The 13,943-nt window shown below is 37.0% G+C and overlaps 2 protein-coding genes across 2 annotated transcripts; one reads left to right on the forward strand and one right to left on the reverse strand.

Annotated features, from left to right (window-relative positions):
* Nucleotides 1-1,929: 1,929 nt before the first annotated feature.
* On the forward strand, nucleotides 1,930-10,125 carry LOC117109452 (cleavage stimulation factor subunit 1-like). Its single transcript, XM_033251812.1, has 11 exons — nucleotides 1,930-2,076; nucleotides 3,329-3,459; nucleotides 4,432-4,596; nucleotides 5,489-5,529; nucleotides 5,935-6,057; nucleotides 6,245-6,443; nucleotides 6,955-7,034; nucleotides 7,555-7,710; nucleotides 8,183-8,324; nucleotides 8,903-8,983; nucleotides 9,294-10,125. The coding sequence occupies exons 1-11, from the start codon at nucleotides 2,018-2,020 to the stop codon at nucleotides 9,404-9,406; spliced, it is 1,290 nt and encodes a 429-aa protein (XP_033107703.1). The 5' UTR covers nucleotides 1,930-2,017; the 3' UTR covers nucleotides 9,407-10,125.
* Nucleotides 10,126-11,061: 936 nt separating this feature from the next.
* On the reverse strand, nucleotides 11,062-12,322 carry LOC117109393. The gene has a single exon (XM_033251718.1). The coding sequence runs from the start codon at nucleotides 11,675-11,677 to the stop codon at nucleotides 11,162-11,164; it is 516 nt and encodes a 171-aa protein (XP_033107609.1). The 5' UTR covers nucleotides 11,678-12,322; the 3' UTR covers nucleotides 11,062-11,161.
* Nucleotides 12,323-13,943: the final 1,621 nt, after the last annotated feature.

Consider the following 13,943-nt stretch of genomic DNA (forward strand, 5'->3'; position numbering starts at 1 on the left):
AATAATAATAATAATAATAATAATAATAATAATAATAATAATAATAATAATACAAAGATAATTCCCTCGATAGCAGCTGGAATTGGGGATTTATTCATCATGTAGAAGACCATAATAAAGATAAGATAAAACAAGATAAGATGAGTAAGCATAAATCCGAACAGAATCTAGCCAATATAATTTTGGCCGATATAGAAAAAAAAGTTTGGCCGTGAGATGGCGTGTGTTTGGTAGACTGAAGCCTGTCGCGACCTACCTGGTCACCCTGTGGCTGGTGGCAAGGTTGCCATTTGGCCTTTTTGACTGCCAAATTCGGCAAATCTGGCCGTATAAAAATTCGCCTGGCCTTAACGTTTGAAAAGTCTCGGCCAAACTGTATTTGACCGAATTTGGCAGAATTTTGTGAAAAGTTTACATTTTTTTTCAATATAGGTCTAATATAACGTAGACTTGTTTTGGATATGTTGTTAATTTTATACAAAAGCTTTGATTCTAATCGTGTACCTTTGCTTAATTAAACGTTCGGGAGTCGTGCTCTCACAAAACATTAAATTTATTCCCCCACCCCAACTCCCCTTTTGGCCGAGTTGACCTAAGAGAGTTTATTATTTAACAAATTTAGCAGTTACATTTAATAATTTAAGTTGTTCGAATGAAATATGTATTTTTTTTAAATGACGTTTATCCTCGTTTAAAACTTTATGAAGACATAACAGTTTATTGCAAGTTTGTACCATATATTGTGTTTCTTTGTCTATGTCTAGTTTCTATCTCTTTTGGTTTAGAATTGAATAAAATAAAATAAATTGTATAGACGCTGCCAGTGTTCTTTATGTGAAGTGCCATGTAAATGCTGGTGTGATCATTCGGGTCCAATGACACCTTCAATTTCAAGCAAGTGTTGCTGAGACTTCCTCGAAGTTACTCTGCAGTTAGGTTGTATATGAGACAGTGGTGGCGCCAGGACCTGCCCGACGGAGGGGCTAAAGGCCCCGACGGGGGGGGGGCCTAGTGGAGCGAATCGAGTCTCACTTGGCTGGGGGTCCAGGAGGCGAAGCCCCATGGAAGCCACGGGTATTTGATGAATTATGGCGAATTTTATTACTTATTTGATAGGCCTCGATTTACTACCGTATAATATGACTCCATGTAGGCTACGGTTCAAAACCAAAACATTTTGAGTAAAGCAAGAAACAAAGAGCATGCAATGTAACCATCTAATTTATTTTCAAATCCTCATTCTTGAAAGTGAAATTCTATATTTTGGAAATTTTGCATTAAATCTGTCAACCACGCTGTCATGGTCGAGGTTGTTTCAACTATCACGATGTATTCCAACCATCATGAGGCTATGTAAATGAGCATTTGTCATAACAGAACGCAAATTATTTTGAATTTTGAATTATTATTATTACTGTTATTATTTATTGTTATTTGTTGTTGTTGTTGTGATGAAAAGTTAACACAAGCAATATGGTGGCTAAACGAATATTATATGTAAATATTTTTTTTTTATTTGTTTGTTACCCGACAAAATATATCATCTTCACCGACGAGGGGGGGGGGGGGTGCTATAGCATTACATTTAAATCAAAAACTTTAGACCGATCTTCATAATGTGACTAATAGGCCTACATGTTAGCAACTATAAGACATAGGCCTATTTATTATTATGATATAGCTGGGCATTTAATTATGGTGATTAGGCCTAATTATAAAAACAAAAACAGTGAAAGATTAACATTGTTCTGTGTATATCGTTTTAAATACAAATGACAGTCGATTTTCGTGTAATATTTGTATGTTAAGTGAATATTATGTACCTATTGTTGCTTTCTACAGTAATTGGCCGATATCGGGAAAAAAAATTGGCCGTGAGATGGCGTGTGTTTGGCCGTGAAGCTGCGTGAAGCCTGTCGGCTATCTGGCAACCCTGGCTGGTGGTCATGTGTGAACACGCTGTTGTGTTGTGAAGGTTTTGTGTTGTAGAGTGGTTTAAAGTAGTCGTTAGTTTATAATGTCGGATAGCACTCTGTCAGTCAGAGAACGGGAGCTGATGTATCGAATGATGATAAGGTAGGGTTGTGGAAACATACAATTCGCATCCATATCCTTATTAATTTTAAAAGCTAGGTCTTGGCCTATAGGCTATGCTTTGGCTAGGCTGGCAAGGTAATATTTCCTGATGCTCAACAACGGGCTATGTCTGGCCCCGGCTGCCAGGTGCCGTTTAATCGACACCACCACTAGGCCTAGGCCTGTATTGTGTAATTAGGATTTAGGCTGTAGGTGTTTTCCGTCTGTGGAATAGCCAATCTAAACATGTTGTTGATTCACCAGCTATCGACATTGTTCCTATTTAAGGACAGGGTATTTGAATTTCGATAACTCACATTCGTTAATTTTCTGAATCAAGTGAACAAATTGTTGACCACCAACACTGTGCGAATATACTGTACTCCATACGAGGGAGGATGATGATGATGAATGCAGTATGGATTTGGCATTGTTATTCTTACACCTCTGTTACACCTACTGTATTCCTAATTCTGATATGATTGGATGTTTATTGACATTACACTTTATGGATTGAAATATTACTAAATACTGTAGGAACATACAATCAGAATTTAGAGTTGCAAGGATTAAGACTGGTGTACAATACCAGACTGTATATTATGACCTGCACAGGGAATCCTCCACGCAAAAAGAAGGGTCGATTCCCATGCAGATTTTGTCAAAAATTAGGCTTTGACCAAATCCTAATGTATGTATTATAAACTGTTTCCCATTCTGCTCACCTATTTTTCTAGTGATTTTCACCGTAAATTTAAGCTGGTTGTTGAGGTATCATCCGCACAATTAAAAAAACCTTGATACAGTATCAGAACAATTATAGCCACTACCTGTTTAATTTTAATTTGCCAATCAATCGATCAAAAATATTTATATACTGTAGCACCATATCCACGAGAGTGTTTAGTGGAGCTGTCACACTTGCGAACATGAACTACACCTGTTAATTATTGTATTATATCTTTTGTTAGTGTCCACAAAGTGTGGAACATAATGGAAAATTTTCTGAAATTTCTGACTTGAAATCGCAATTTTTCCCCCATCTTCAAATCGCTTTTTTGAGCGGCAACATCTAAATTATTTTTGCCGATTGTGATAAAATAAGTGACAAAAAGCTCAGAAGGTTATACTGCATCAAATAACAAATTTGAAACATCACTCTTTTTGGACCCACCCATAGCCCACCTCTTATTATTCCAGTATTGTTCACAGTTTGTTTTTATTGTTAAAAACTTGTTTTTCTTGTTTACAGTCAGCTTTTGTATGATGGTTTCCACGACGCCGCCGGCTTGATCAGCAAAGCTATTTCAGCAGTTCCCGATTGTCCCCCTTCTAATAGGCTTCAACATGTTGTTCAGTTGGGTCTGCGTACTGACCTGGAATGTAAGTGCTCCCATTCAATGGCGAGTTGATTGGCGAGTTGATTGGCCAAGCGGTTAAGTCGGGCACTACAGTATAACCTTCAGCTCTAATATCAGCGCTGGTTCTAACGGCTTACTAGCCTACAGTTCCGGTGGTGGAACAAGTCTTCTCGGATAAGGACTTAAAACCGTAGGCCCAGTGTACGCATTTGGCTCTTATCCACTTTAAAGAACCTAGTACATCCTTCGAGAAGAGTAGAGGGGTTACCCCGGTGTACTGGTACATTAAGTTCCCTGTTGTTAAATGGATGCCACGTGGGACAGTGATTAAGTTCACTTATTGGCATATCCTTGGCGCTTGTGCCTAAAGAAATGAAATGAAATGAACTATATACCAGCCAAATTTGTTGGAGTCAATGCGACCAAAAAAAAAAATAAATAAATTGTGTATATAGTACCCTCTATGTAATAATCATGAAATAGAGTGTCCTTGTGTTATTTTTTTAAAAAATGTAATGGAACTCCTATGGGTTACAGTCCTCAGCCGGTATAGCTTTGTTTAAATATTTATGGTTGGAGACTTATCGTTTAGACATTTATAGTGGCCTGTATTCACATTTTAATAACAAATTCACTTCATTTTTATGAATTTTAGGGCATAATCAGCCAATGCATTTTATCTTTTACAAACATTTTTATGATGTGTGAGAGAATACAATGTAGGCGTGAGATGTAAAAAGTGTGCTCATGCGTCAAACTCACGCATTGTTCATGTTAGCAGGTGTACAGTCCTGGATGTAGCAAAAATTCAGTTTCTGATAATATTGATAAAGCGAAAGCAATCTGAACTCCTGATTACATGTACATGGTATGATGGTGAAGAGTGGAGGCACATTCCTCCTAGAATAGATTTTTTATTTTGAAATTTCAATTTCCACACTAAAATAAAATTTTCAGTAAGGAAACTTAACTAGCTAAAACTTTTTTTTCACAGTTCAGAGGCCAAAGAATATTTCAGACACAGTGGCGCCAGGCTCCTGCATTGATTTGGAGTTTGACACGGATGTGAGGACTTCGGCACCAGAGGCAGCCATGTATGAGACGTGCTACGTGACAGCGCACAAAGGGCCATGTCGTGCTGCAGCTTGGAGTGCTGATGGTAGTTAATTGTTGTATTTAGAGCAGCTTAGCTCGGTCTCCTAATCTGGTGGTAGCCACTGTGTGTGTACTGAACTGTGGAGATCTCTAGGTCCCCTTTTCAATTCCCATCAAATTCAAAATTCAAATGTTTTTTATTTGCAATTTCGTAAACAGTAAACAGTGCTGCAGCTTGGAGTGCCGATGGTAGTTAATTGTTGTATTTAGAGCATCGTGGTGAAATGGTTAAGTTGTCGTACAGGCCAGTATTGAGTAAATGAGCTATAAATTATGGGAGCTCAAAAAATTGCCTAAAACTCCAATTTTTTTTTTCACTATAGATCAACAGTTTAATGTCTTATTTATCATGTCCCAAAGTATTAGTTCTGGAATGGTCAACAAATTGTTTATTTAATGTTATTTAGATAGTTAATTCTATTAAACAATGTATGCACAAAAAACTTTGGAAGGCAATTACTCAAAATCATGTTTATCTCGACTCTAAGAGTGCTGTGCTTTCACTTTCCAGTAACTTAGGCTTGAAATGTCCAATTTCAATGAATGACCCTCTCATTTTAAAGATCACATACTCAGGTATCTCAAAATACCAATAACTTGAATTTCAATTGTTGCTACAACTTAGCCATTTTGCCACAACATGCCTCAAATATGGATTCAACAAAATGTTTTTATGTTAATAATTTACGGTACTAATTCATGGCAAATTCAATTTATAGGCCTACATGTATTTTTTAAAATTCAAAATTGTATCACTGCTCTCCGAGTACACATATTTTTAATTTAGCAATTTCTGAGCTCGAAGTTTATTGTTTATTGAAAAGTCAGTAAAGTCATTAATTTTTTTTTTGCTCAAGGTTTAAGTGAAAACTAATCAATGTTAAATTTTCTTTCAGGTCAGCTGATTGCTACTGGCTCAGAAGATGCTTCAATCAAAGTAAATATTTATTTATTCTTATTCCACATTATCAAATTTAATTGACAAATTTGTGTTTTGCTCACATATAATATTGGCATTAAATCCAAATATGGGCATATCACATGTTTTGGTTTATATTGTTTGATGGTTTTGGTGCTAAGTTCTAGTTCAATCTGCAAATGTCATATTGCAAACCTAGTTTTATTTTATACCAAATCTTTCCAAACCCTACTTAAGTTTTTTTCACTTTACAGTTATAAGTGTATGGACATTTTCCCTTCTTTGTTCAAAGTGCTGTAACAGGAATTTTCCAAACCTTCAATTCAAATTTTGTCTACATATATTTATATACAGTATTTGTATATTTTCACATATAAGTGATAAGTGAAAAAAACAAACATTGATATTTCTTTTTCGGTACAGATTCTTGATGTAGAGAGGATGCTTGCCAAGAGTTCAGCGCCGCTAAATCCAGCAATTGCCGACAACCAACAAAGCAACATGGAAAGCCATCCTGTCATTAGAACATTGTACGATCACTTAGAAGTAAGTGAACACTGCCCTCTGTTGGTCATACCTATTCATTTCAGAAGGAAATTCTAACTAGAACCATCGAATACAAATGAATGTTTCTAATGTGTGTATATTCTACTCCCATTATTTAGTAAAAATACTTTATCTTACTACTTTCTAAATAGATAATATATCTATTGATAATATGTATTTTTTGTAGTCTGTTACAGCCTTAGACTTTCACCCCAGCATTCCAATCTTAGCATCTGGTAGTAAAGACTACACCATTAAACTGTACGACTATTCCAAATCGTCTGTCAAGAAAGCCTACAAGACAATCAAAGAAGCAGAGAAGGTTAAGTGTTTGTCGTTCCATCCGTCAGGCGATTTTCTAGTCGTTGGAACCAAGCATCCAACGTGTAAGAACAATTTCCAGCCTTTCTTAGTTCATTATAACCATCATCATCATCAAACCTCACAGATTGTATTTTTATGCTAATTTTAGCTCACTTTAAAGGTTTTGGCTGCTTAGCTCAGTCAGCTACGGTAAACTGGTGGTAGCTGCTGTGTGTGTGTGTGTGCTGAACCATGGAGATCTCTAGGTCCCCGGTTCAATTATCTTTTGTTTCAGTTGGAGAGCTGAAGTGCAAGCTACGATAGCACATCGTCTTTGGGATGAGCTGTTTTAGCTGTTGGTCCAGTGTGAAATATGGCCCAAGTGCATGTTAAAGTACGCAGTACACTCTTCGGAAAAGAGTAGGGAATTGTCTCCCGGTGTACTGCCCAATCACCAACAGAAGGACCCACTGAAAATACGTTTTCTTCAGACTTTTTGGGTTGTCCTTGGTGTTTACACCAAATAAATCCACCCATCCTTTCAACCTTGTCTCGTGAGATTTTTAACATTGATTGATTTGTTTGTTTTTGCAGTACGCCTCTATGATGCAAACACTCTGCAGTGTTTTGTGTCCTGTAACCCTGTTGACCAGCACACTGGGTCCATAACAGCTGTAAGTAAATCACAAGGTGATGAGTGAATATATATGTGTTGGTTGTGATAAAAAAAGTTCATTGGTGTTGATAAAGGTAGTGATGATGATAAATGTTGTGGTGAATGAGATGATAAATTTGGTAGTGATTGTGGTGATAAAATTGGTGTTAATGATGAGTATGGAAGGCCCTCTCAGTTTCCTGGAGATTTTCATAACTAGTGTAACTTCAGACTTGGATCCCTGTGATAGTGATGATAAAGGGAGTGGTGGTGACTGATAATCATAAAAATGGTGAAGATGATTATGGGGATGGAGGTGATGGTAATGGTGATGAGGTGATGATAATGGTGATAGGATAATTGTGATGGGATAATGGTGATGTGGTAGTGGTGATGGAGCTGATGTGATAATGGTGATGAAGGTGATGATAATGGTGATGAGGTGATGATAATGGCGATGGAGCTGATATGGTAATGATGCTGACGAATTAATAAAGGAATAACTAAATAAATAAATAATGATGTATTTCCACCTGCAGGTACAATATTGCCCCTCTGCTAATTTATACGTAAGCTGTAGTAAGGATGGCTCCATCAAGCTTTGGGACGGTGTTAGCAACAGGTGTGTGGCCACCTACGAAAAGGCACACGGTGGAGAAAAAGTCTGTTCTGTCAAATTCTCAAGAAATTCTAAGGTGATTTATTTTTATATACACTGTTTGGGTTACATTACATCTGTGGAAGCCTTTTGGCGCAGCGGGAAAGGTTTGGTTTCCTAACTGTGTCCTTCGCTTGTGTACTTAAGCAGAGTACTTTATCTGCGTTGCTTCTCTCCACCCAGGAGTATAAATGGGTACCTGGTGGGGTTGCCTGCTACTGCACCAATGTTGCAGCAGAAGTGAAGCATCTGGACCCAATGACCAGGGAACCTAAAGGAAAGGGGCTATATAAATACCAAATAACAAAAATAACAAATAACTCCAAATAAGGACACACAATACATCAAATGACAATGGCTTGAATGTCCTGTTTGGAATATGCTTCATACAGTGTATTATATTCTTATGTCTGAAAAATCGGTTATCAGCACTGTATCGCAGTTGATAATTTATCACACTTTTTCATTGATTCTGTTTTTAATAGATTATGATTTTTGTTTCTCTGCAGTATATATTGTCCAGTGGTAAAGACTCACTTGTCAAACTGTGGGAGATAGCCACAGGAAGAGCTTTAATTACCTACACAGGTGCTGGAGTGGAGAAACAAAACCATAGGACGACTGCCGTATTTAACCACACAGAAGACTATGGTATGTAGAGGGCGGTATTCTCCCCAGTTAATACTATTGTCTATTGATGGTACAGTTATGCTTAGACAGCAAAATGTATGCTATAGACTTTAAACCCTGTGCATCATTTTACAACCAATAACAATCAACTCTTCATTTCTAAACAAACACACATTTATCGTTGAGAAGGGTTTTGAGGGGGAAATTATTCGAGGGAGGCATTTAATTTGTTTTCGTGTAAAATGTATACGTATATACTCAATTAATTTCATTGTAATGTGGAACTACAACACATTATCATCAAAATGTGTTATTGCATATACATAAAAACTTATTGATTCCAGCCAGGTTAGAAAAAAAATGAAATTCTACTGGAGTAGAGCATTAATAGAATGTGTTAAGAATGATATGGCTTCCATTAGATTTGTTTACAATCATTTAGGGGGCCATTTATAGAAGAAAAAATAAATTCCTATTGGCGTTTAATCCAAATGAGGCTCTAGAGAGGGAATATATTAGAGGGGGTGTTTATCTGTCATTGTAATACTGATGAGATGTGCTTATCTAGTTGTATAATGTAATGTCTTTTTTTCTTTCAGTTTTCTTTCCGGATGAAAGGACAAATAGTTTGTGTTGCTGGGACTCCAGAAATGCAGAGCGTAACCGATTACTCTCACTAGGTGAGGAGCTGAGAAATAAAACCAAAACTTTGTTTTAAATTGGGTTTGTTTAAACGGGAATTGTATTAGTTAGTTGCGCTCACATCCAACTATAACTTTTTCTGTATGAATGTAAACAAATTGTATTTTCATCTGTGGAAAAAAGTTCTAAATTTCTAAAAACTGTAGTGAAATATGAATAAATTTCAAGAACAATTTCAAATCGATAAAGAATGTAAATATAATTAAAAATTTATATAGATAATGATGAGTAATATCTTTTAATATGTTAGATAAAAATAAGGCATTTTTGTTTTTTTAATTTCTACAGGTCACAACAACTTAGTCCGTATGATGGTCCATTCACCCACTAGCCCTGGACTTCTAACATGCAGTGATGACCACCGCGCCCGTTTTTGGTACTGCGTCAAAAGTGTCGACTAGATAAACAAATTCACCTTAACTTTGTTGAAGTCCAGATATGAAAATAAAGTTGCTTTTTCTGTGTTTTACAGTAGTTGCACTGAGGATTTCCTACCAGAGGTTATAGGTGTCCACACTCATCTCAATCACCATGGTTGTAGCAAATTTTATGAATTGGCACCCTGGTTGGCAGCTTCTTCACCGACGGGGGTCTTGTGCATCTGATCACCCAATGGTGACATCTCCATCACTGATGCCCCCCTCCATCACTGGTGTGTTAATGTTTTCATGTCAGTCTAAAACTAATCATCTTGAGCTCTTAAGTTCGTCGGACTTTTCCACTAAGCCACGCCCCTTGGATATTGTTGCTGAGGTCCCAAACAGTGTAAAAGCAGAGTTCTCAAGATCTACGAAACTTCCGTAGTTGCTACAGAAATTTTGCCTAATTACAGACATCCGGAAATAGGCAGAAATACTACTACGGAAATATATCATAGGCATAGAAACATAGATAAATAGGTCTTAGAATGTTTAAAACAAATGATTTTTCCATCAGGATTTTTGGTTAAAAAACTCAAGACAAATTATTAGGTGCTTCGGAAATTTTGTATTTACTACAGATATTTGAAGACTTGGTTTCTGAAATGCATTTTACTGACTTGAGAAGTCTGTATGTAAATATAATGCGTTTGTGGGACCACACGGGTGTTATGAGACAGGTGGCGCCAGTGGGGGGGGGGGGCGTCGGGGGGGGGGGCGTCGTGGAGAGCTGGGCTCCCTGCAGGGAGAAAAAAAATGTATATATACTTTCTACATATTAGTAGACTTTCTTTTCTTTTCTTTCTTTTTTTCTTGGCCCTCCTACTGGTTTGTTCAGTTGTTTGATTGACATTTTGGAAAGTTCTGATTAACACTTTGAAAAGCTCCATTATATCAGGGTTTGGGGCAGTAGTGATTAATGTCATTTTTTTTCTACGAAATGAAGCATCAAACAATTAAATTAGTCCAGTTTTTATGAAATGAATTGTCAAAATCAAATGATGTACTTGATGATGTTGCCTGATTCCTGAGTAAAACCTCGTGCTCATGTTTATGAGTGTGATTTCACTCTGTTTTTTACACACACAAAAAAAATAAATTGTTTCTAGATAGAAAACATTGTTGTATTGTCCTCCTTTGATTATTATTATTACATCGACTTTGGTTTTTAAGTAAAAAATATGGTTTAAAATATTTGCTACCCAATCACGTTTTCCTTGGTAAAGTGAATTTGAAATCAGCATTTACAGTCATTACTTTTAGTTTATAGAGATTATCATTCGTTCTTCAAGTGGCGAATCTCTTGCTGTTGGATGAGAATGAATTTATTTTATACTACAAGTCTCCTTCCTCTCTAATTAGAATAATAAAGATCAAAGACATCTGTTAATTTGGGACGTCAGAAAATTTGCCTTTAATTGCAGGTGGTTGCTGTATAAAAGAAATACGGAGAGTCGCATACTTGAAAAAATGAGCCCCACATTAAAGTTTGTAATCAGTTAAGTTAGAAAATACGAAGCAGTATAAAAATTTTGCTTAGATAATATATCAAAATTATATGTAACAATGACAAAATTATCTTCAAGAGTGAAGATTGGTTAATTCACCTGATACGAAATAGACACAAAGATACAGAGTGGGAATTGATGATTGAGTTTATTTCTGATTATTGATATGCAAATCCATAAAAGTATTGTGTTGATGCTACAGATTTAGGACGTAATACACAAACAATGTTTAATGTTCTTCTATATCATTAATTTTCCTTCTGGTTTCGTTGTCAGAACCTGGTGCGTTTACATGCACACCTTTTGCCTCTAGTCTGCATTTCAGACTTTTAAACCCTGTAGCTCTTCGTTCCACAGGCGGGATGCTGACAACTTTAGATGTTTTTGCTAGCGGTGAGCGCAATTTAGATGCACTATGAATTGGCGGCAAAAACCCAGGGGGATAATAGGTTGTTTTACTCTGGTAATATTGCTTTCGAAAAATCAAAGGTAGTTGGAAGTTTTTCAGCATAGTTGATGCATCATAATTCCGCAATTCTTTGATTCTTGAACGTTCTAATGGCCCAAATCGTAGCTTCCCTGATGGCCTATCGTCTGGTCGAGTTGATACCGTAGCCGCCGACGAGTCACTGGCTTTAGTTCCAACTGGTTGTAGACGGAATGAAACTTTTTGCTCAACTGGTGGCCGATGATCCGAGTTTTGTAGGAAAAAATCGTTCCACTCTTTGTTCCTTTTAGGTAGCATGAATGTTACGAGGAAGCTAGACTAGACATCTAGGATCTTTCGGTTGTTGTAGCTACTATAGAAAGACTAATGATAATGAATGCAAGCAAACTTTCTATTTTGAAGATTAGCCTACTGATACTAGCACTACAATATACACCTACTACTGTTCGTAGAATTGACTTCGGCCTACGTAAAAATATTTTGTTAAATATTAATAATTTATTGCAGAATGCTAGTTACAATATACTAATTCTTGATGATAGGCCCAGTTGAAAGGCTTTATAACCCCACAGCAATTTAATATTGCTTTGAAACAATTCAACGAGGGAGCCAATACGATATTTTGTGGAGGGGGTGGGGATCCAAATGTTGATTACTCATTGAGACAAGAAACATTTTCTACATTCGGTGCTCACGACGTAAAAAATATACAAATGTGTATAATATAAATTAAAAAGGTGTTTTTAGTTTTTTAATGTTCGGTTGGTATAATTCATTCAAATGGGCATCGAAAGCACAGAGAAATGACCGACTATTACTGTATTTCAAAAAGTCGGATAGGCCTAGTGGTGTTTTAAAACATGGTGTAAAAGAAACCTCAGGATGGTTTCAAGGTTCTTTAAAGGGCATAATAGATAGATGAGTTTCGTAATAAATTTTGGTAATGTCTGCATTACCACACTTACCTCATTCATACTGTAGCTGAAATTGCGTATTTTTTTGCTGATTAAAACATCAATGGATAGGTCAGTAGCAGTGCAGCGGCTATGGTATGAGGTAACGGTAGTTTGCCTTGATTGTTTCGTCGTTTTTGGTAGGAATGGCGACACTATGGAAACAAATATACGCAGATGAATATTGCGCACTCAGATGTGCGTACGTACGCTCTCTGCTTCCGCCGCGCCGGAACGCCGCTTTCTGCCACATGGCATGAGTAAAATTTGGTAAATTAATGTGCGGAGCACGTCGAGGTCGAATTTGAAACGTACCATGGAGGTTTTCCTCACAAGGACCATTCAGCAGACGCTCACATAAAACATTATCTACAAAGAGGTCTGTCAGGCCTATTATTATATAGCGCAGCCAAATCAGCTAATTATTTTTTGGTCGAATTTTGGGATTGTTGGACTAAATTTGTTGAGGTGTCACTTATGACAATGTTTTCATATGGAGATTGTTTGCGCATGTTTTTCACGCTTATAGATCCAAGTAAAACAGCCAGTGATCAAAGGTTGTGATTGGTCAATAGTTTCAAGTTTCTTGAAGGCCGGTTGCAATGCAAGCAAGAGAAGTGACGGGCAATCGAAGCAACTGCATTATGGATGTAAAGGGATAAAACGCTATAGTGTAATTCAGTTTGTATTACCAGGGAGGTATAAAAATAAGTACTGTATACACACCTGTGTCGATTTTTAAATTCAGGCATTCAAGCTACTTACTGATTTTACTTGTAGGCGGGCGCATGTTCATTCAAGGTAAGATTTCTTCTTTTTTTTTTTATCAGAGTGGGCCACCAGTACCCAGACGAAAGCCATCTGAGTCGTCTGCTTACGGTGGACGGCGCGCATACGAGCTCTACTGTATTGTACTTCCTCTTGAAATGGGAGGTAGGTTCGTTAAAGTAGGCTACTAGATCATAAATAATGAAGACAGACAGATGAAAATACTGCAATTCGTTGGCAAGCCAGTTTTCAAGCAGTATAATTAATTTAAAAAAACACTACCGACAGTCGTGGTTGCAGAGGGCTTCTTTTTTTTCTTTTTTAAAAACCATCTTTCACTTTAGGTGTATTAATTATTTCATCATTCATTATTTTAGCTTGTTTTATGGTATAAATTATTCCCTACAAGACAGCACACCAACTCGGGTGAGGAATCCATGAGTGCTGACAATAACATTTTTCAGGGGCAGCACTAGGATTTGCTCGAGTTGGGGGGGGGGGGGGAGAGCCCTGATGCCACCCCACGAGAGCAAAGTGAGAGTGGTACGTTGCTAATATGCAACAGATACATTTATATATTCACCACACGCCGCCACTGGAGTGTATAAATGAAAACACTTTTTATACCACAAAAAGTGCACTTGAATTAGATTCATACTCAGCTCTTGGTAACACTTTGCTTAATACAAAAAGGAATTAGGCTGTTACATTGCTTGACCAGTCAACTACAATGATATCCCAAGACATAACACAGACATTATACAGGTCTGCCTTTGGGACTGGGTTTCCATGTCTTTAGCAGCTTTGGTCTCTAATTAGAATAATAAAGATAAAGACATTTG

This window comes from Anneissia japonica, unplaced genomic scaffold (genome assembly GCF_011630105.1).
Source record: "Anneissia japonica isolate Jap-2015-1 unplaced genomic scaffold, ASM1163010v1 scaffold287719_len1884721_cov185, whole genome shotgun sequence".
Classification (NCBI taxonomy): Eukaryota; Metazoa; Echinodermata; class Crinoidea; order Comatulida; family Comatulidae; genus Anneissia; species Anneissia japonica.